General features: G+C 36.0%; 1 protein-coding gene across 2 annotated transcripts in view; it reads right to left on the bottom strand.

Annotated features, from left to right (window-relative positions):
- Window positions 1-23,770, bottom strand: part of plcg1 (phospholipase C, gamma 1) — a 52,432-nt gene extending 28,662 nt beyond the window's left edge. For both annotated transcript variants that reach the window (XM_055189448.2, XM_055189449.2), the window contains exons 1-8: window positions 23,529-23,770; window positions 22,644-22,921; window positions 5,430-5,582; window positions 5,166-5,259; window positions 4,932-4,979; window positions 2,547-2,631; window positions 1,909-1,992; window positions 998-1,020 (exon numbers count right to left, since the gene is read on the bottom strand). In XM_055189448.2, the coding sequence (XP_055045423.2) occupies window positions 998-1,020; window positions 1,909-1,992; window positions 2,547-2,631; window positions 4,932-4,979; window positions 5,166-5,259; window positions 5,430-5,582; window positions 22,644-22,857 (701 nt within the window). In that variant the 5' untranslated portion in view covers window positions 22,858-22,921; window positions 23,529-23,770. The remainder of the gene's footprint in view (window positions 1-997; window positions 1,021-1,908; window positions 1,993-2,546; window positions 2,632-4,931; window positions 4,980-5,165; window positions 5,260-5,429; window positions 5,583-22,643; window positions 22,922-23,528) is intronic.
- Window positions 23,771-24,703: the final 933 nt, after the last annotated feature.

Raw genomic sequence — 24,703 nt, 5'->3', positions numbered from 1 at the left:
TCGTGGTATAAGTGGAATAACTGACTCAGTCCTTTAAACTATTTGAAAATATTACACACCCACGGTCTAACGGTTTAATCCGCATTACCACCTTATGTGTGCATTAATTTTGAATAATTCAATAGCCCATCGTCAATTATTCCTTACATAATACACAAGGCATCATCTCTATTAAAAAATAATCAATTCATCTGGAGTTTTACTAGAACTACTTATGAACTTTGTCTCTTGCCGAGCTAGTGTGTGGGTGAATTCCAGTCGCAACTGATCCTCCCTATGTCCTTTTCTCTTGTAAGATCAAAACTCTTAATGAATAAGACGGACTCATAGTCATAGTGTGGCCGATTAAAATACACTTGGCGTAATGAAAAACAACGTCTTTCTCTTTATCTGGGAAACTTTATGTGGCGTACCATTCTCCCTTTGGAGGGGGAAATGTACAGTTTTGAATGCTTTGGACCAATCCACTATGAGAGAAAGGAGGGGGCACTCAAATGTTTAATAAACTTAAAAAGCATTTTTGCTACATTTGCATTGTTTAAGTAAGGAATAATTGAAGACGGGCCATTGAATTATATTTGAAAATGATGCACAACCGCGTCGTGCCGCATTACCACCTTTGGTGTGCATTATTTTCAAATAATTCAAAGGACCGAAGTCAATTATTTCTCTTATACCACGGTTACCACAAACATTGCTCTGGTGCCTATTTTTAAGACATTTGACCAGTTAGGCGTACGGTTATAAATAAAATAATGCATACCAACGGAACATTTTTCAACCAATCAGAATACAGGATTCAACAGACTACAGACAGGATTAAACTACATATCTTTATATTTTTATAATATGAAATTGGTATTTTGTGGTATTTTTAAGGGGGACAACCTGCAGATAGGGCGGGACCAGTCCCCCCGGGATTTATGCCCCAGACCATATACAACAAAACCTAAATGACAACATAACCTAATGAGTGAGTGAAAAAGTGAGCATGTACCTTTGTAGCAGTGGAATCTCCATCTATACAAAAACATTAAAACATTAAAAAACTCATTATTTAGGGGAGTACCACATTTAAAACAGGATAATTTAACTCAATGCACTTAAAAATGATAGAAAACAATGAAACAACAGACCTAATATATGAAGTATTATATTATATTAATATAAATATAATATAATATAATATAAATATAATATAATACTTAATACTCATCAGGAACGATTGAACTTGTGTTTAATTTGTATTGAACTATTACATTTAGTCATTTAGCAGACGCTTTTATCCAAAGCAATTTACAAATGCAAAAGCAATTAGTACAACACAAGAACAGCAATACATAAGTGCACTAGAAATAGTCTCATCAGGTCTAACACAGTATACATAGCCAAGGGTTAGTTTTTTTTTTTTTTAAAAGATAAAGATAGAAAAAGATATTAAACTCTGTATTAGTAAGTGAGGTGTTGGCAGAAGAAAGGGGTTTTTAGCCGATGGCTACAGAGTCAGCAGATCTTGTCGCAACAGATGTGAAACAGATCCGGAAAAGGTATGCGATAGTGATTACTAATTTGTGCTGAAATATTGCATATATTATCAGATCAAATAAATTCATTTCTGTATAAAATAAACTTGATGTGAGTGATTAAAGTAACTTAAATAATAACACGCACAAAATGTGAGAGCAAGGGTCAACTGTGCTGTGTGAATGGGGGGGGGGGGTTACTGTGGTCTAATGGCTTTTAGCCGAGTGATCCAGCATCTTTAAAAGAGGCGAGTATTGACGAAAAGGCCATTTGAGAAGCAGGACAAATGATTGCTTGGGTGTAAGTGGCTCAGAGCTCACGGAGGAAGGGTTCAAATCTCACCCCATTTCACCAACACATAAATAACACAAATGTGTAACCTACCGATTTTTGAGCGTCAAACATCAGACTGCGGTACAGCTGGGCGAAATGACTATACGACACGTCTCCATTCCTCAGCTCTCCGTCCTAAAAATTCATGTTAAAAACACGTCACAACCAGTGATCTACAATAAAGAACTAGACGTCATAATATAGAAGTCACCACTCCACCATATTGGTTTGCCCAAACACAATACTGAATATATAAAAGTTATCAGATTTTCATGATCAAATAGTACCTTACCAATCAATGCTTTTTATCTGAAGTCTCCCGGTACATTCTTACAATGCAATGTCCTAAGCATGCAAATGCAGCGTATTTATTTAAAGTTTCCATCCTTTTTAAACACAGAATGAGTTACATTCGTGTAGCAGACACTGACAACTTCGATATATCACTTACTCTGCTCGATGAAAAACACTGGAAAAATGTGCAATGTAACAAATAATTTACATAAATATATCCTAAAAACGAATCATGTGCAACTGAGATGCTACAATTTGGGTGATTTTAGGTAATTATTTTGACTAAGTCAATAATACCCTCTGTCAGTTGGGCATACTAATATGGTATGGTAATATATCTATTTTATAGTAATATAATGAAAATATAACAGTTTATCCAGATTTGCTTGTGTTACCGGAAGTTTCTCCCGCAAGAACCTCATGTTGGGAACTCTGTAGTTGACTTGACACAACATACTTTTCAGATCCTTACAAGAAATTCTGTAACAGAAAACACATGAAGGTGAAAGTAATTATGACAGAGTTTAATACAATGAATACACACAATAATTTCAACACATCGGTTTTTACCATTCAAGTTTTTCAAAAATCTATAAAGCAGGGTCCCCTAGAGTTTTTTTTAATATATAAATTGATTATGTCCACTGTGATATGTTGCATGTTGTATACTTATATGCATGTATGCATACACACGTGTATACATAGCTGCAGAAAAAAATCATTTTAATGGTCCCTTTCAGTTTTTCTAGATTTACTAATTATAGGCATGTATGCAAGTAAAATGGTCACTTTTGTTTCATTTTTTATTTGCATTAATTTACTTAAATTAAAATAAGGAAACATTATCAAAATAACAAAAAATATGCAGTGGTTTCTAATCTTTAACACTGCAGAGAAAACTAGTGCAAATCTATTATCAATTATCTATTAAATCAATCATCTATTATCTCTATTATATATATGAAGAGTTTGGTTCCAAAAAAAAAGTTACCGCCAAAAGTAGTATTCTATCTGGTCAGTATTAAAAGGCAATTCTTCATTTTATGCAAAATCCAATATCCGCCATGTTATTCTGTCATCTTTAGTCCCTTTTTTCCCAAAACGTGATTAACGCCAGTCCTCCTCTGCAGAATGAATCCTAGTTTTCCTCATCTACTTTGTACTTCGTGATCAACAAACAAACAAAATACCGTATTTTCCGGTCTATAAGGCACGGTTTTTATCATGACTTGCCTGGTGCTGCGTCATATAGTCAGGTGTGCCTTGTAAGTCAGTATGAATTAATGTTGACATTTATGAGGCAAGAGACATCATTACCGTCTACAGCTGTGAGAGTCCGTCATATGTTGCTTCTGTATTTATGTAATTCAATGGGTTCTGTAATGTGGAATGACGAGTATGTGAACTTCACGCTAGTTGGCTTGTTCGGTTAATTTAGACTATTTAACCTTCCAGGTAAGTTCTGTATGCTATGGTTTATAGTTTAAATAACTGATAATATTACTTTAACGTACACACATCTATTCAGCCTGCTGTTCTATCTGCTATTGTTTAGTTGAATAACTTGCCTTTCCAGATTAAATGTCTGTTCTTCGGCTTGGATTTTGTGAAATAATTATCTAAATAAACGTGACGTATAGTCTACTGTGACTTATATATGTTATTTCATCTTAATGGCGCATTTTTAAATGATGCATACACATACATATACATAATATACACATATACATTGTATGATGGTTGTATGATGTATGATGCTTGTATTGCTGAGGTAACTTTCCATTGTAAGTGGTTAGGATCGTTCACCTTTACTGCACATGTTGTCTTTTCCTTTTGATTTATTCACTGATGTTTTCTAATCCGTCACATCTACAAGCAACCTCAAGTTTCTTTTGAATATATCTCAAACTGATACTCTCCACCCCTCCGGTGTCTCTCTGTATTTACCTTCTATGTGTGTGTGTGTGTGCGCGCGCGCGCTCTCATGTTGTTTCCTGTCGCAGGATGTGCCGTCTCTGTGCTCTATTTACCCAACAGGAGTGTGTTTGTGTGCGAGTGTGTGTTTTCAACTGATAAGGCCCACTACCTCTGAGTCAGCCATTTCTTTACATTTAAGTACCAAAATATAAAGACGCACAGATAGGAAACAAACAGCATTTGTGCACCAGGAAAACATCAAAATCTCCAATGCAGAGCATCCACTGTGCCATGTTAGCCTCTCATTCCTTCACACATATCTATGCATGTTTACACATCTCCAAACATTATTACGCACCTTTTAATCTGATAAAGTTTAACTGTGACTGATGATCTGTGTTCCAGAAGCATTTTCTTCTTTCGTCACAAAAAAAAACACTTGCAAAACTTGCTAATTTGGAAAAAGACCACTCTGTATAATTCTCTCTCGCAGTTGTACACTAATCGGTCTGCATTGTGCTGCATGAAGTTGAAAACACCTAATGTTGCGTTACAATATAACAATGTGTAGCATAGGAATGTAGTTTGAAGATTTGTAGAAACTGGATTTCATGTCAATTGTACCAGCAACTTCTCTAAATGCAGAATCCCTCTTTAGGATTATGGCACAGCATATGGCATGTTCCACTTTTGCCAATTATGAATAATTTGTGTTGTTATTGTGTTGTGACTCGCATCATTAGTGTCTCATGCTAAGGTCGAGCGTTAAACTTTTTCAATAATTGCACTAAATTGACGGTCCAAAACAATACAATACAATACAATACAATACAATACAATAAAGTTGATGCTTGTGAACATACCTGTCTTCCCTGTTGCGATCAACTGCATAAAACTGTTTTCTTAGCCACCTGCATGTGTCCAATGACAAAAAACATTTAAATGTTGACCATTAATAACCTTGATTTTCAAAATATCTGTACTTGATCATAGGCCAAAACTTCACTTGACATATGTGTACACATCGCATAGATCACATATCATCAATCAATACCTAATGGGGTCTAGAAAAGAGTAAAAAAACGGTCAAAGGTCACCTCTCTATTTGCAGGGGCGTGGGGGAGCGTAATGTATCTGACACCAGCCAGGTCAAACCCTTCACCCACATGACCATCTCTTCATCAGAGGTAGCTGCCAAACAAAAGATAGGATTGAAAGGGTGCGTGTTGAAGCATAATGCTGCATTTCATTGCAATTGTGTATACACACACACGTTATGTGAATACTATATCATACAGTAAACAATATAACACTGCAGACTTGTGTTATATGTAATGTGTGTGTGTGTGTGTGTGTGGTACCTGCCAGGCTGAGAGCTTTGAGCCGAAACTCCGTGCCGTAGAGAATGACGAAGCAGTGGGCCTGGTCCGGCCTGGCAGTCGAGTCCTCCACATATCGCTCAAAGTCACGTGATTTCTGCCCTGCCCGAATCTCTTTAATCTCCCGAATATCAACTGTAATACAAAGACAGCACAGACATTCAATCAAAAGTGTTCTGCAAAAGTGCTCAGAAAAAGTATTTAATTCTAAACAGTGAAACACAGTGACAAATGCTTGATACATTACCAAAAATATTTTACAACCTCACAAAAAAAGTAATCTTTAAAATATCTTGGAGTTCCAAGTACCATGCAGTATCCAAATTTGTTAAGCATACTGACACTTTTTTAGCCTGGGTGCCAGACGATCTTAGCTCCGCCCACCACATTTTGAAAAACGGGAAGATCGGTCTGGCGTTTTTCCGTTGAGGAGCTACTATGCGAGTCCCAAAAGTGGCCGACGAATCAAATTGTGAGGGCGGGCTTTATACGATGATGGACAGATGATCAACAGTAACGTATCAAACACGTCACCAAAGAGCGCGTGTGTTCAATCTGTTTACAATGAAATGGCTGCCACTGGAGAATTCAGATGTGTGGAATCTGACATTGAGTCTGTTCTAAAAGATATCGACAGAGCATTGATTTTAAAAGAGGAACAGAGAAACGCGATCAATGCATTTGTTTATGTTTTCGCCGTCATTCCTACGGGATTCGGCAAAAGTTGGTCGCAGTTATGGAGGACAAAGTTAAAGAAGCAACTGAAATGGGTATCACGGTGATGCAACTCGGCGTGCACGACGAGATGGATATAATTAGCGGTCGTTGCCAGCTTCTTTTTCGGAAGCCTGGAATCGTGACTGCTGAATAAGTGGAGGGACATGCTAGGCTCCGATATTTTTCAAGCCAACGTAATGGGTAGCTATCGTCGTGGATGAAGTTCACCTAACGTACAAATGGTAAGAGATAGTCTGACTGTATGACTTAGTAAATACTTAATGTTGTGATATAAATGAAATGTTGTAAACATAGTAGGTGTTGATGTACGTTCGCTAACTCAGACTTAGTATAATCACAATGATGTTAGTTTCATTGTAGCGAAATTACTAGCAGTTCGGTCAGGCTGCAAAAGACGACATTTCAACATGCGTCACACACTCCGTTGCTCTGATTGGTCGTAGGTCTATCCAAGTGAGTGGAGAGGCATTTTTCGGTTGAGACACGCCTCATAATTTTAGCTCAATGGAGCGGTATCAGACTCAAATTCTGACTAGAATTGAGTATGACAATGTCAGGCTAACACGTTTGATGAAACATAAGAATATAAGTGAAATCCAGGCTAAAGTCTCATAATCTAATGATAAGATTTGGAGCATCAGAAATTGATTTCAATTATTGATTTCACATTGACCTTAATCAGTCAATATTAAATATCAAGGTTATATTTTCAAAAAATGTACACACACACACACACACACACACACACACACACACACATTCTGGTTTCCATGTTTTATGGGGACATAGACGTAATGCATTTTATACCATACAAACTGTATATTCTATTTCCCTTACCCGCCCCATTCCCTAACCCCAACCATCACAGAAACCCTTCTGCTACTTCATCCTGTCAATAAACATCATCCTGTTTGATTTATAATCTTGTTTCCTCATGGGGACATCAAAATGTCCCCACAAAATCACAAAAATACTGGTATTCTTATCTTTGTGGGGACAATTGGTCCCCACAACGTGATAATTACCAGGTACACACACTCACACACACACACACCAAATATAATTAATCCACATTTCTTGAACAAGAAATGTCAGCACCATTTCTACTTCCGATTTTCACTTTCTGGTGTCAATAAAAACAGAACTGAACTCTTAAAGGCAGAGTAGGCAGGTTTAAGTCTAAAAAAGTCTAAAACACTTTTTTTCCCATATTTGTTTAAACTGTCTTTATATGCCAATACATAATTAAAATGTAAGTACTCTGAAAAAGAGAGTATAAGAATCAAGTGTCTGTAGACCTTTCACGACTGTTTTAAGCACAGTTAATTATTTCTATTCACTCCACCCCCTCTGGATTTATCTGGATATCGCCATAATTGTGCAATTGTAGACAAATTAAAAATTTCATAAGTCAGTATGCAGCAACAGTGGTGCAGTGATCCTTATGTAATGCGGTCTGAACCGTGGGTTTACCGTGGTATTTTTTCACGGCTTAGAACGCGTTTCAACCAATGAAGAATGAAGAACCAGAATATATTTTGTTTGATTCGGTACGAGCTAGTTATATTTATAAGACAAAGCTCAAAACAGGTTGCATTGATACACGTTTGATAACCATCAGTTACACTGTGATGAAGGTGAATTTCGTGGAAGATTCATAACATATACGGCGTTTTGTATGTAAGAGTTTCCGTGATTAAAGTATTGTTGACTCTGATGAGGACTATACTCCAGAGACAATGTCGCTACCGCATCGTCGACTCGAGGAAAAGCCACGCGATATTTACTCTCGTTTGATTTCTTCGTTTATTCCTTTTTTTTGCCTTTTTTGCCTTCGCTGACTGCATATGTAGGTACTGTGAGTTCTGAATGCTCTTTCTCTGCCTTACTTTTGCTCTTCCTAGAGTGCCTCGTGCACTCTTCTCAAATGAATCGGGTTTGCGCATATGTGGGCGTTCCTGTAGCAACAGGGGTGGTGCCATGGTCGTGAGAGAGAGAGTGATAGTCGCGCAAGCCAATTATTTGTTTCGTCCCGAATGGAAATAATCTGTGTTTAAAACAGTCGTGACAGGTCTACAGACACTCGAGTTTTATACTCTCTTTTTCAGAGTACTTACAATTTACTTGTGTATTGGTATATAAAGACAGTTTAAACTAATTTGGAAAAAATTTTTTTAGATAATTCCTGCCTATCCTGCCTTTAACAAGCCAGGTATAACAAGAGAAATAATATAGTAAAAACAGCAAACGTTGACAGTGAAAATTCAAATCAATTGCTCAAATTTATATCAATAGCACACAAACAAATTTACGTGGAGTAAAATGATTATGTAAAATAACCTGCTTCTGTCAAAGAAGCTTTGTTTAATTTATACAGAACATCTAAACATGTTAAAAGGGAAAGACAATCTAGTTGTTTTCCAGTGTGTTTATTACAGTTACAGACACTCATTATTCTAAATCTATGTATACGTAGGCTGATAAAAATGCCACATGCATATTTACAAAACTGTAACAACAAATCAAGAAAGTTCAATTCAATTTTATTTGTAGCTTTCACAATGTAAATGGTAGCAAAGCTGCTTTACGGAAATATAAATATTTTATTACTAACAATAGGGCTGTGTATCACCAACAAATACATGATACAATATGCATCACAATACAAAGGGCGACATGATATGGGTCAATCAATTAGATTTCTTTTTATATCCGGAGGAGCAATTTCACCAATGTATCTTTTTGTTCCAAGTGGCGAACCAAAATCCTTAAACAGCATTTTTAGGCTGAGGTATTCAATTGAAATTTCAAGAGGTCCAGTCTATGCATTTCCTTGTCAGCTAAGGTGAGATTTGTTTAATATAAATACTTTTAGCTCAACTGGATATTCACCTTTAAAGATAAGGTCTGATCAGGCCATTATTATTTTTACAGTCAGATAACCATGTATATGTAACATAAAAAGCCTTGTAAATGAGAAGAAATACTGGGCCTTAAAAGGCAAGTCTGAGCGCACCGCTTTAATATTTCTAAATTAGAATCCACTAACAACATCTATCCATCAAAATGCTGTCATGAAGAAAGTTAATAGGTTACCTAGTCATTTCAAAGTTGTCTTTATGGTCATATATAGGCCTACCCTACTGTAAATTGTTTTGCAGACGGAAAAGAATTTGACTTTAAAAGCATTTTTGTTTTCTGCACTGCAGTGTTGCAAAAAGATTTGGCTGTCTCTATATAGCTGTCCAATGTGTCTACAACACTATTGTTTAAATCAGTGCACCATCAGAAACACTGCAGTGCTTTAAGTCTATAGTGTGATAGGGCCTTAAATACAGCACCGTTCGCACTATATAATAACATTAAAGGATACTGCCGTGAAAGATCCTAATTAAATGTGTTGTGTGCACCTTTACTGTGTTGATGAACTGCTCAGTACAATGTTTTTAATGGTTAGTTTTGTCTCAGGTTCAGATGGAACGAAGTAGATAATTGGTGTCCCCGGTTTCAAGCATTGCTACTTCTTTTGAGTTTAACCTAAATCAGTCAAAATAAACTGATTTTCATGGAGGTGAGCTATTCCTTTAAAGAGTAGTTAACTATAAAAGTTCTCACATCAGGAGGAACAGGAAGTGCCCATGTGTGAAATGTGGTTTATGAAGTCAAATGTGTCTTACATGAGCAGGGCTCAACAATAAGGAGTGCCTGATAGCCAGTTACCAGAACGATCACATGCCTGATCGTGCCAGTGCTGCATCATCACAAAAGTTTATTCATTTATTATTTATGTGTTTTAGGCTTGCCAATTTAAATATTCAAGTAAAGATGATGCCAAAGAATTTAATGCACTTCTTGCGTCCTGTTTGAGAAGTTCTGTGTGCACGCACACCCGGAAAGCCACAACTTAGGGCTTCAGACAGCACTTTCTTGTGCTTATTTATACAAAATTCTCAAAAAGCCCAGATTAATTCAATTATCCTCCTAAATGTAGGATGTTATGTCTAGGGAATGTGAACAGTTCAGAAATAAAACGCATGTGTAACAGTATTGGACCTGTGTATTTCGTCTTAGTGACAGCATCCCAAATAAACCTGCTGCTGTTTGTTTTTAATGTTACATCAAACAACAACAACAACAACAACGGACAACATTCCACTTTATTCCATTTCTGTACCTGAAAGTACAGTACTGTTAGATCAACACAAAAACCTCAACATTATTTCATTTGCATGTTTTCTCTGCTGTATTTATTTGTGCTATTGTTCATTTTTTATTACTGACTGTTTACTTTGACAACTTTTAACATTACCCTATCTATTAAGATTAAATGGGTCAAATAATCAGGCCCGTTTCATTTTAGTGCTTTTTTGTGGCACTAAAGCAAGTAAAAATCTGAACCATTTTATTTATTAAAATAAGTTGCACCTCACAGATATTACTACAACATAAAGATGAAACTTCTTTTGATACCAGTTTTGCATAAAATGTAACTGCCTTGTTGCTGGAAAGCAACACATCACAAATTCTGCCCTAGATGTCATTTGCAAGTCAATTCAATGTTCAATTAATTTTTAAGTTAAAGTGGCAAAAAGTATACGTTGATTTGACAAAAATGCTGCGTTTTGTTTACAGTGTACTTTGTCTAAATCTCTCAAATCATTACACTTTTATGCTTGGGATAAACTTGACCAATCAGAATCCGTTTTAACTTTATTCCAGTGAGGTACGTTGTTTAAATTTCCTAAAAAGCCTCAATGGCCCGGCAAAATACATTCAAAAGTGCAAGTAAAAATGTTTATAAATTAAAAACTAATAAAAGATAAATTTACTATAAGGTTTCATTTAGTAATTAAATAAAAAATATGAAATTAAGTTTAATCTCACAAATTCCTACAATCTAAAAGTACATGTCTCAATAACCCAAATATTTTAAACCAGTTTTTGCAAAATTTAACTGCATTGTTGGAAAGGAATGCATCATAAATTTTGCCACAGACGTCCTCCACATGACTAGATGTGTGACATTAGATAAAAGTCCTGAATAAGTGACCGATAAATTGTAAATATCCTTCACGAGACCAAGTTAAGTTTACAAGGCTCATTGAGGCTCATTAAGACTTGTAAAATTCACTTGTCTTGGAAATGCCTGAACGAATAACTTGAAAATGTCAAAAACAATAATAAGAACTTCTGTTTGTTATATAGACCGTTACATCCAAATCCACACTGCCACATACAACAAAAACTGCAGGAATACACACTTTTTTTTAAATAAAAAGTTAAAACCCTGACCAATCAGAATCCGTTTCAATTTTCCATCAGGCAACTTCAGCAAAGTACATTGTTTTATTACCTAAAAGGCCTCCATGACCCGGAACAATACATGCGAAAAAGCACAAACTCAAAAACAAAGAACCAAGAGAGAGTTTTTTGAAAAAATGATATGAAATCTTCCATTTGCTGGAGGGATGAATTTGACTGTCTGGGATATGAAAAAAAGGATGGAGAGATGTTTTGCGTCAGAGACAGTAGCATAACTGTGGAAAAACTGTGGAAAAAACCCTAACACCCTAACCCTAACCTTTAAAATCTGACTACGGTTACAAAATTTATAAAAAGGTATACTGCGGCAGTAATTTCCCATTTATTTATCTAACAATGTACATTATGGTTAGAGAGAGTCATCATTTATTTTGCGCTGCCCACCAACTTCTGAAACCTGAAGAAGTGATATACAGCAGTGTATTGCTCTTACTTTTAGGTAAACAAGTGAATACACACAACAAACCCCTGTTTTGAGTTTGCAGATTTTGATGTATGTAGTTTAAATGTTTAAGAAATGTTGGTGTAATGCATTAAAGCATGTGTGATTATCTCTTGAATTAAAATGTTACTTGGTCAAGATTCAAAAAAGGATTTGATTGTAAAAGAACTGCATCCACAGAATTATTATATTCTTTTTTTATTTCAGCATGTAATTTTTCCTCTCAGGGCAAATCATAATGTTCTTGAAAAAGTGAACACCAAATTTACTTTAATGGTTGTTGAGGCCTTTTATGTCACATTCAAGTTACTGTATGTCGGCCATTAAACCCCCATATCAGTCAAACCACACCTGTTATTGGCTTTTTGCGGTCTGACTGACTGTTATAGATTTGATATTCTGACCAATAAAATAAAACAGAACTCAAAATATATTTACTCACAAGATTTGTTGAAACCAAGCACTTTTGTCATTATAGATGAGAACCACTATTTTCTGTTACAAACTTTCACATATCTTTAGTTTATAATAACATAAAAAATTCAAATAAATAATTTGATTTTCAGAGATTTATTATAAAAACTGATTATTTTATCCGCAAAATGCAATAAATCCAGTTTAAGTTTTTTTTTCTTTTCAAAATGCTATAAACCTATTGAATCAATATATAAATGTGCATTCATCTTTGCCATGTTATATTCATTTAGTGGTCTAGTGGTATACACTAATTAATATATACATACTATTTATTTACAGTATATATCTGTGTGTATTTATGATCAGGGCCCTTGCAGGCCAAATGGGTGCCCAAGTGGACTTTTACAGTGGTGCACCTTTAGTTAAATAACATCACACACAAATATAGTATGTGTGAAAATAAAACTTTATTAAAATGCTACTGTTATAAATTATAATTGTATAACAAACTACAAATATGCAATAATATATTATAGCCTATCTGTACCTGTGTATCTAATGGCTAAATCTAATGTGACAAAGATGATCTTACATGTCAGTAAAAAATCCAAGCAATTTTAGAAAATTACTAAATGTCTTGTAAGTAAATTAAAAGTCAGCTTTAAGAAAACAGCAGATGTCTATTAACAAAAGCAAAAGTTGATGTGTATGGTTATGTGTTTGATCGATTTAACACTCAAGCATTCAGTTAAGCAGGTTTTGTAAATTTAAATAATAAATAAGTGTAATTATTAGCATATACAAAACAACAAATGTCTCTTAAGCATATATATATATTTTACCATGCTTCAAAACGCAGCGCAGCACAATGTCATTTAAAACAATTGAAGTTACATGATATAAATTATGAGTTGGTGGTGTCAGCAGTCAAAGCTATACATTTTCACAAGCTTGTGAACCGACCTGAAAGTGATGCACGGGTTTCATTTTCTTTTCTTTTCCATTTGAAGACAGAATGCTGTGTCGTCACAGGAATAGCTGTCCATTAATTGTGATGTGTGTAACGATACAAACGGATGGCGTATGATATCAAAGCATCATGAGAGCAGACTGCTCCGCATGCTTTCCAATCGCTCTCATGGTACTTTTATGGGTTTTTTTTGCGGATCAATCTGCAGTCAGGTGGCCGGGGCGCAGCAGATGCCTGAACATTATCAAACGCAGGCACAGATCAATCGAGATGATCAATCCATTCCAGTCCTTGCGATCATTTTCTTTAAAAAGAACAGCAGATTTTATTAGTTCTGCCTAAACGGATGAGTTAATTAACCAAAAAATTAGGGTAGTTTTGCATTTTCCAGATGTTCAGATGTTCATGCATCGAGCTGGTTCTACTGTGATATGCCAACGAAACCTTACAGAGTTTACAAACCAGCCTTTTATTACCAGCTAATCTGAAGTACTCCCATAGACCCCTTCGGCCTTTGATAACTTTCCTTACTAACTCATTTGACATTGCACTCGACCCCCCTTCATTCTTTGGAAACTGTTGCTTACTGAGCCCAGTCAGCCCACTGTGGAGACGACGATAGACATAAGGTTCACGCCTTCTAGTGGTGTGGAGGAAACGGTTGTTAGAGAACAACATTTAAAAGGTAAAATAATAGAATCGACTATAATTTTTAATATAATTTTTTTTAAACATTTTTATATATATATTTATTATTATTATTTTTAATTTATTAAAATGTTTGATATAAAAATTATCAGCGTCAACGCAGTCGATTGTGTTGACCAATCGCGACAGCTCTATTTGTCTTTAAACTTTTTTACAGCGATCAGCTGTAAAATGTTTTGGTCCTGCTCAATTTTCATTGACTTGAAGTAAAATAATGAAAAGTTTTTCATAAGGTCCCCTGCTGTCAATGTGTTAGCATGACAGAAGCTTCATGCTGTTGTGTGAAACAGGTTTATCAATGCCATCAAAATAACTATTTTGTTTTTGTTTGTTTGTTGATCACGAAGTACAAAGTAGATGAGGAAAACTAGGATTCTGTGTGTATTCAAAGCATCGACATTATTGTTAACATTGTGTGGACAAACATGCGCTGTGATTGGTTAAGCGGATTTATTGCATTCTGCAGAGAAGGAAAACTGGCGTTTGTCGTGGTTTGGAAAAAAGGGAGAAAAGATGACAGAATAACACGGCGGATATCAGATTTTGCGTAAAAAGACATTTACTTTTTAATACTGACGTGATACAATACTGATTTTTTGCCATAACAATTTTTTTTAAATGCCGGTTATCACGTTTTGGAACTAAGCTCTTCATATATATCTATTGCAGACAATGCATCTTCATGCCGAAAGTTGTTGTTTTTTTTGCATGCATTTAAAGTTTTGAAAGTTTAAACTTTCATTTTACCATGGTCTTGTCCTCGCACACCAGATGCACACACTCAGACATTCATTCAGCACAAGTACAGAGCAAAGATCTCTCTCACATCTTAAAGTTACAGTATCCCAATTCAACTCTCAATAACATGTGGCCAATACTGGCAAAATAAGTCGAAATGCGCACCATCTAATTTTGAGCTAGAGGCAAAAGAAAATGTGTCAATTTGGGTCACAATTGAGGTTTTTATAAACAATAAGCACATTAAGCCGTCATCTAGCGATCTCAATTATTTAAATAGTCATTAAACATCTTTGTACATTTTCTGAGAGGTGTACCATCCTAAATGCTTAATCTAACATATTAGATTCAAGAGAAAATCCCTCTCTGTTTTGTACTCATGTACATGTATAACTAAAACTACATATATTAAAATAATTACACAAACAAAAATCACTAACATCATAAATGCACATTTAGTGTAAAAATAAACAAACAGAATAACCTCTTTAAAGAGTAACTAAACCCTAAACCAACTTTTTTTAGTTAATGATCTGTAAGAATGGGGCTTTATAAGTGCCGTTCATTGATGATTTGAGTAACTTTTTTGACATTTGGCTATAAAGTGTTTCAATGCTACAATATATGGTGTAAAACGTCTTAGTGCTGCCCTCTTCAGGTTGAACAGTGGCTACTGCAGTTGAATTTTCCTGTTGGATGTTGCGGTACTGCGTGATGTAAGCGGTACGATCCTTCGTAAGCAGGTTCAATCTCACCACGCCCTTGTTACGATCTCACCACACCCTTGGCACGTACTCAGTTCATCCCTCTATCTCTGTTGGGGTCTGCCCACTTTTCTTGCATTTTTCAAATATTGCCAGTGGGTGGAGTCAGACTCTGAGTAGAGGTTTAGTTACTCTTTAATTTCCATGACTTCCATAATTCCCATGCAGTTACGATAATTGTGTGAATCTGACCATTTAAAAGGATCAAAATGTCCTGAGCTCGTCCACTTTCGACCACTTTCAACCACATTCAGAGGAAGTCGAAAACCCTTTCGATCGGATTGCTTTTGAAGCATATACGAGCAGCCATACGAGATCTCCTTCTCTGTATCTAATCTGAGGTACTGAACACAATGTTTTACATCTTTTCTGACTTCTGGCACAAACACACAGTGTACGGCGCTATTTTTAGCCTTTCATTGATTAAACTAAAGCGGCTGATCTCCGCGTATTTCACTGGTTTCATTTTGCGAGCGTATGCTAAAATATCAGAGAAAGCTCTAACATATACATAACACTGTGCAGCATGTTTACTTACAACACAAGCAGCGGACTCTGACATAATATTAGTTTGTGTCCATTTAAAACCGTCATTACTCCCGCTCGTGTTTAAATAAAGCAGAGAGACTCGCCCACCGTCTCCACAGACCATCCCCTCACAGTAAACAGGACAGAAGCAGTCAAAAGAGGACAAAAGAGACGGATTTACATACCAGGTGTAAACAGAATGTGTCTCTCTCGTCCACTTGTGATCCGATCGATGTAAACACATCTTCATACCAAGTGTAAGCAGCCCCAAAATATCTTACATGTGGTCATCAGAACATGAAAGTGAGTAAATGATGAAAGAGCTTTTATTTTGGGGTGAACTATTCCTTTAAATTTATTTGCTTTTATTAAAATGTGTCCCTCTAAAAAAAAAACTCATTCCACTAAAAATCAACCCCAGACCCAAGAAACAGAGTAGTTGCTTTGTTTAAAACTTTTAAAAGTATTTTGTTCTTTCAAACAGAGCAACATATCAAAGTATGTGAATAAGACCAAAAAATATGACCTCTTTAGGGCTAGTAACCAGCATCTACATTCGCCCCATCGGTTACTTATTATATAAAAAAGTTTGCTAGTAGAAACACAACAATCCTGAGGAGGAAGCCGCTCTGACTGGGACAAACACACACAGGACAAAGGCAGTTGGCCTGAGATAGGAGCTCGGGCTGGGTGCAAGAGAACAGCTTGACAATCCCAAACAGCACAGCAGGAAACACAAGACTGCACGGCACAACCGAGTGTCTTCCTGTCTCGCAAACACGCAGCAGCAGGACCGCTGAGACATACACGCAGAGTAGGGCTGCACAATATCAGGTAAAAACTGATGTTGTGATATTTTGTTTTTCATTGGGATAGGAGAAATACCGGATGACTTCACCAGGGGCATCATTTATAAAGCGTGCATACACACAAAACGTGCGGCACTTCCCAGGCAAAGGTTATGATCTATTAAAAAAACGTAACTGGAGACAAAGGGAATTGGTGACACAGATGGTGATTCTTAGACTTAAGTGAGATTGAAGATATTTATCGGCCGATTTTTTATGAATTAAAAATAGCATGAGAAAGCCGATACCGATAGTTTGTTAATTAAAGGGAATGTGTTGCATGTCTGTTGTTCAATTAAAATGTTTTAATGTTCTGGTGTGCACTATACTTAAGCACCAACAGAAAACCTTTGTTGAGCTGGCTCAAATGTCTTGGACAATAAAAGAAACGGACTGCACTTTAGTGGGGGAAAGAAGTCCAACTTTTTTTGAAGTAGCAATATTTATACTCTGTTTAAAGCAATAGCACTGGCATTATTTATGTTTATTAAAGAAATCCATTATATGTAAAAAATGAGTTAATGTCGTTAATAAAAGAAATGCTGAATAGCAAAAACCACCTTTGAAGGTTGTCATGTTGCCTTTTTATATTTGTTTTAGCTTAATTTGTGCCTCTCTTATTATGTTGGTCAGTTTCAATATTAATTAGATCCAATCCATGTTCAGTAAAAATAATTTGATGCAGAAATAAACTAGCTGATAGACCAACTGTATAGTATTGTATACAAGGATAGATGCCACACACACACACACACACACACACACACACACACACACACACACACACAAATTCACTCCATATCATACGTTAAATACACATTATCATGAAGATTAAATCCAGCAGTTATTTGCACTTGTACTGAGTGATAATTGATTCATATAGGCTATAACATCTTCTTGTAAAATCCAATCTTAAATAAAAATCATTCAAATAAAAAAATCATAAAAAATTAATCAGCGCTGTCTCACTGTCACATTTTCCACTACGGGTTCGCAGGAGAAGATGGCCCAATTGCATGGAATACAGGATAGCGTGAAATAGCTATCATTAGATATAGTGAAAATTTTGAAATATTGCATTGGATAAATGTCAAGTGTGGAAATACAGCCATTACACTCTCAGATAAACACTAGGCTACTCTCTATGTCATCGTTTTGATAATGCTAACTATGGTGTTCAAATCAAAACAGGCAAACGCAGGTTTTTTCAAGCCGATTACACAAAAAAATATATATTTACTCACACATGTGCAAGTTATTAAGAAAGAAAATAAAGAGATATTTAAAGTAATAAGTCTGTTAAAAAAAGGAAAATTATTACTTATGTTTTTTAGAGATCAACCGATACTGATTTTTTTAAAAACCAATCACTCCCTCTTTGCATACAATGTATTAAATAGGAGTCTGAAAGAGTAAAGAATAATATGAATTGAATAAATATTATAACTGGAATAATATTGTCAGGAAAGTAACAAACAAAACAGCTTAAATGTCACTGAATTTCTTAACTGGTATTTAATGTCAGAATAATTCATATTTTGTTGTATAGCTTATGAAATGGCTGTTGACAAAGCGCTGTTTATATGCATTTACTCGCACACTAACCAGTGGCGGCCGGTGACTTCTTTTTTCCTAGGGCGCTCGATGCAAAGTTCGTCACAACATGTATGTAGCCCGTCATGTGTGGTTCCTTTTATCAAAATATGTGTTCTGCGCTTTGAGAGATCCTGTGTGCATCATGTGTCTTGTCAAAATAAGTGCCTGCTGCAGACGCGTCTAAAGGGTTTATGATAAAAGAGACACTCACGTTTGCCAGATACTCGCATCTCATGAGTAATCCGAGTTTACTGTTAAGGTAATGTCTTGCGTGTATTTTGTGACCAGAACATGCACCAGAACTGGACGAAAACAATGTGTATTGAAAAACTACAGTTATATAAACTGCACCAACAGTCAAAAAGAGTCTTCAAGCGGTTTTGCGCATATATTTATGTAAAATAAAGTAATGTTAACTTGAAGTTTTTGTGCTGTTGGTAAGCTGCACAGTACATGCTGCAAATCCCTTACGGAAATTAACCATGGTTTTACTACAGTTAACACAAAAAAAAACACACTTTTGTGTTACTACACTTTTACCACAATAAAACCATGGTTCATTTGTGTAAGGGATGCAGCAAGTGTATAGCTTGTATAGCTCTGGGATGACAACTTGAGGAAAATTGTTGTGAGATAGCATTACATATGTCTTTGTCAAGCGAGCAGATTATGTTATTAAAACCTTCTTTGAAACCATATTAAATTGTTACCAGCATGTTTTTGCTAGGTGAAATGATACTAAGTCTACTAACTGTTCTCATATAGTGTAAGACTGAAATTGTTTTCTCTGCATGTTCTACATGTTTCTCCATCGAGATCACAAAATGCGAACCAATACATCATGCAGCCATAACACAGAACCACCTTAAAGCGGCCGTTTTTCTGGATCCCATTTATCAAACTTTAGTTAGTGTGTAATGTTGCTGTTAGAGCACAAATAATACCTGCTAAATTATAAAGCTTAAAGTTCAAAGTCAAGCGATATATTTTCTAAATAAACAGAATAAGCTTTTCAAGGACTACAGAGAACGGCAGGATTGGACTACAGCCCTCTACTTCCCATATATATGACGTCAATTTAAGAGTTTTTTTTTCTAACCTCCACCCACAGGAATACGTCAGTCGCCAGCTAAGCTGCTGTCGAATCACAACACACTAAACTAGCTACACAATCAAAACTCGTTATGTATTTCTAAAGGAGAGACTTCATAGAGTTTTTGAGAACAGTGCAAACACGTGAAAACAAAAATAATGGGCTTATTTACACGTGAAACATGAACACATGTTATATTGCGCATCGTAAACACAGGAAAAACGGGACCATCAGAAATGTCCAAATGACTACACCAGAGCTTGTAATACTTTAAACCTGGGTGTTGTGAGTACAATTTGTACTCACTGGCACACACAGCAAACTTTATCAATGGCTGACACAATGATAAACGATTGCCTTTTTGCAGGTAACTTTGGTGAGGAGTCATGGGAACTAGTTTTGGCCTAGTTTCATTCTAGCTCACCAACCAACCAAAAACCAATCTTATCTGATAATCTTGCTTAAAATTAATTCATACTGATAAAGAATGAGGTGTCCGACTTAACAATGCAAAGTTTAAATGCGATCAACAAAGCGTAAAGAATAACCTGGCACATTTGACATTTTAGATCACTATGCCCTGCAAGTTCTAGATCGCATCCACTAGGGGTGGCACGGTTCATGAAAAAAATCCGAACCGTTCGGTTCGCTTGTCTCGGTTCGGAGCGCGTGTGCGTCGCACGGTTCAACGGTTCATGGTATGCGCTATAGCCTCATGCCCTGTGTGACCTCAGATAGCGTGTTTCCCTTTCGTGCGAAAGAAGAGGTGACTGGTTTGGAGTGTAGTACTGCAGGTTATGTTACGTGTAGAAATGGCAAGTGGGAGAGATAAGGAAGTATGCCGGAGTTGGGGGATGCACCAGTGTCGTATAAGTTTGGTGTGTGGAAACATTTTTTATTTCATGTTACCTATGATGACAGATCACTGTGTATAATGATGATGCTAGAAGCACGTCAGTTCGTGGAAGTTAATGACGGTTAACATATAGAATTAATATGTCACATTTAATTACTATTTTTACTGGTTTTAATGTCTTACAACAGAAACAGGACATATATGTATGTAAGAATGACATTATTTATCCCTTAGTTGCATTAAAGTACAGTATATGACAGTTCAGAGACTAGTAGCAAAAGCACAAACATTAACCTGGCTTTGAGAGCAAATGTGACGTAATGACGTCACAGATATACAAATTAGTACGTCAAGAATCGATTCTGAATCGAATCGGGACCTAAGAATCGATTCTGGATCGATTCACGAGGGTCCAAGCGATTCCCACCCCTAATGGCAATACACATTCTCTTTTTTGCCAAATAAACAAAAAGCATGTTGAAATCATCAATGTCTTCCCTCTTGCTGTATCAAAATCTCACCTGGCTTTCCTCAGAGATGGTCCCAATAATGTGTTTAAAGTCAAATTCAGTTTGTGCATGATTACATGATATAACTTTTTTAATACTGTATCCTAAATTATGGAAAATTAATACATTAATAAGATAATACATTTCTGGAGTGATAAAATTAAAAGAAAAAATAATAACAAGAACCGTACTGAACCGAGAACCGTGACCATAAAACCATGATACGAACCGAACCGAGGGTTTTGTGAACCGTGCCACCCCTAACATCCACATAGTCTGGTAGGCCAATGATTTATACATTCATGTGATTAACACAAATAAAAGAGCTGATTGTGTTGTAAAGATATGTCTTGTGTGACATGCTCTGAAAACAATAAGCTCTGGAGGACAAAACATTACAATTAAACTAAAAAAAAGTGTGCAAAGTGTGTACAGCATACCGTTAAAATACTTTAAATAAAAATCCTTAAATATCAAAGAGAAGGGTTAATATTGCTTTCATAAACTAAAAAACAACATTAAATGGTTACAATACAATAATCTGGCTAATATAGGAATATATTTGCTGCTGAACGCATCAGATTATCAAATCATAATTTCAACTATATAAGAAGAACACTAAGGAAATATTATAAAGTAGAGAAACTGATCCATGCATGGCATTATAACTTTTAAAGTCACAATTTTGAAAATTTCCTTTTAGTCCATGTTTTCCATGAACAGACATACAATATTTAGTCTTAATCTCATGAGGTTTCTGCACACCTAAAGCTGCAAATTTCCTGTGATCATGTAACGTCTTATCAAGAGGACAGCAGGAATGAACATGTGTGCACAATTCTTAGCGCAGAATAAATCAATCCCATTTGACCTCGCTTGAAATCAAATAACTTAACCTCTTCTTATATCAAACTGATCCATTTATTAGATCCGTCCTGACAGGAGCTCTAGTAAATGTCTTATTTAAAAAGTTACATAATGCACACAATCACACCACACTGAAGCTCAATTGGTGTTTTTTTTACTGTTTCGCGTGGCTGGTGCATCCGGAGCAGAGCGCAGCTGTGTTCGAGGCTTCCTGCTGCAGGAGAACAGCAGTGCAGATGGGCCTACGCTCCGATCAGACCCAAGATGAGCAGCACACGACTGTTATACATGTTAGCACAAAACCAATCAGCCCTAACCTAGACCTACAGAGCAACCACACACATCTGTATTAGTCTTTTATTTTTGTTATGTTTTAGTGTCCCAAGACAAATGTCATTTTCAACTCTTTTAAAGACCAAGGATAAAGCCAAGTGTGTTATGAAGCTGTGAGGGCCAGAACTGTGGTTATGGTCAGATATCAAACCAAGCAAGATTATTAGGCCTGCAATATGTACCACAAACAGAGTACAAGTTGTAATTGTCAGATATGAAAACTACAGAGCAGTTGTTTAATAAGTGTAGTTTGTAAGCAAATAATTCAGTGACAATGGAGGTTCACAAAATGTATACTTGATAAAATAAGCAGAATATAGCTTTTTAATGTGACACCAACCTCTCTTGCAAAAAAAGAATTATTTAGGAGACTTATTGAAGGAATATAAACTTTCACACAAAGTCTCTAAACCTCTCGTGACGAACAAGGATTTAATCCACCTGGAGTTAAAGAAATGATCACTTACTTTCGCCCTCGATTTTATCCGTTCCTCTGGTCCAGATAATCTGTCTGGTCTCTAGCTTGACTTGAAACGTCCTTCTCTCTGGTCTTTGAGACTTTTTCGAGTAAAAGAGAGTCAATACAGTGCCCAGCTCTAGGTCACGGTAGATACCGTTCACTTCAGTGTCGCTCATCGTCCAAGGAACAGGTCCATTGGAGAAGCCCACAGTCGCAGTCATTTCCCCTGTTTGTTGTTCAGTTCCTTTTAGAAAATTCACACCCTCCCTGGCCTAACAGGGACACCTATGAAAATAAAGAAGAAAATGTGCATCAGAAAAACAACAAAGAACAAAAGGAGTGGGTAGCTGTGCATGTCCCACACACATCACTGAGAGAGAGAGAGAGAGAGAGAGAGAGAGAGAGAGAGAGAGAGAGTGAGTGAGTGAGAGAGAGAGAGAGAGGCCTGATACATGCACATGTACAGGTTGGACAGGTAAATATATAGGCAAAGATTATCGATTATACAGATGTCTAACGGTTAATGTAAGATATATACATATCGTAATAATTTGACGCAAATGTCAAATTATTACAGATACACAAATACTGCACATCACAAGAACCAATTCTGAGATTTATGCCGTAATCTAATGTTTAATATGTTTCATTAGAATACATTAAACGGGATCTGATCTCGTTTAGTGGAATACAATCCATAAAATCACTTTATACAAATAAATCCAATGAAAAAAAATCACTATCCTATTTGCATTATCAATAGCATGGAATAAAGATGTCTACATTGTTTTGGATCAGACAGGAAAGTCTACGTATGTAATATAAAGATGTGATCATATTTTGTTTTAAACGTTGATAATAATAACACATGTATTGTATTGTTTTGTCGTACCGTGTATGGATGCAGCCGGACTTCTCTGACTCAATAAAAGCAGAAACACAACATGCAGTCTGTCCGCAATCTCAGCTGCGCTCATGTCGTCTTCTCGGAATAATCAGACGCGGGTTTAGCGGATCTAAGTAGCGGCCGCGGCGGTATGATCGAACCGAGTCTGATATCTCCTCTCCGCCATGAGTCGATGTGTGAAAGCCCTTCCCCCATCAGCCGATCCCTACAGAACACCAAGACCACACGGCCTCTTAAAGATACAGCGTCTCATTTTAACTACACCCGTGCACAGGCGTACTGCATACTGCGCCTAAAACACTATATACTGCCCAGCCCTATATTTTAAATAGTACATGAATAATTTAAATGATGCATGGTATTTTAGTTAATCCAACTTTATTTTTATATTGTTGTGAAACAGCTTACAGAAAATGTTTTAGAACAAGGAGTTTTTCTAAATCTTCATTGTCCCTTATATTCAGAAGACAGCAATACTACATGTAAAAAATTGTTGGTAGGATTTGTAATCAAATTTTATATTTAAAATGTTATTAAGCAAGTAATACATTGTCACACAGTGAATGCTAAATGTGCGGATCCAAGCCAATTGTAAAACCTGCCTTGTTGCTTTACAGTATGTGAGGATAATGGTATTTTAATATGCAGTATTAAGTTCAAAGTTGTACAGTAGCAGAACAGCATTTTTTGCTTAATCTCAAACATTTTTTTTGTAAAATAGTTATAAAAAATCATTTGAACAATAAGTTTACGTCTACAGAAACTTGATATAAGAATGATAAAGCTGCAATCTGGGGGTTTTTTTTTGCCTCTCTATTGCCATCTCTGTTTAAAGGGAAAAAATGCAGCTTACATTATGTACTTTTCTTTAGTTGGTTGAAGTCAAATGACATTAATGACACAATTTCCTGGGAAATCGTACCTCAAAGCTTAAATTATAAATCATTGTTATGAGTTTACCATTGTTCATCTGAGTAAAGAGAATTTTGAGCACTGATTATTTTTTGTATGTATTTGCTAAATGGTGAAATGGCAGCTATTGCTTGCTGGTTTGTCATCTTTACCTTGGAATTCTTACCTTGGTTCAAACCTTTTGGTACTCAACACCCACATTGCTTAAGAGATCCTGTCTGACTCTGAAAGCTTTTTACCTATAAAAC

This window comes from Misgurnus anguillicaudatus, chromosome 13 (genome assembly GCF_027580225.2).
Source record: "Misgurnus anguillicaudatus chromosome 13, ASM2758022v2, whole genome shotgun sequence".
Taxonomy (NCBI): domain Eukaryota; kingdom Metazoa; phylum Chordata; class Actinopteri; order Cypriniformes; family Cobitidae; genus Misgurnus; species Misgurnus anguillicaudatus.
The sequence above is the reverse complement of the archived record's forward strand: the minus strand, read 5'-3'. Positions and strand labels throughout refer to the sequence as shown.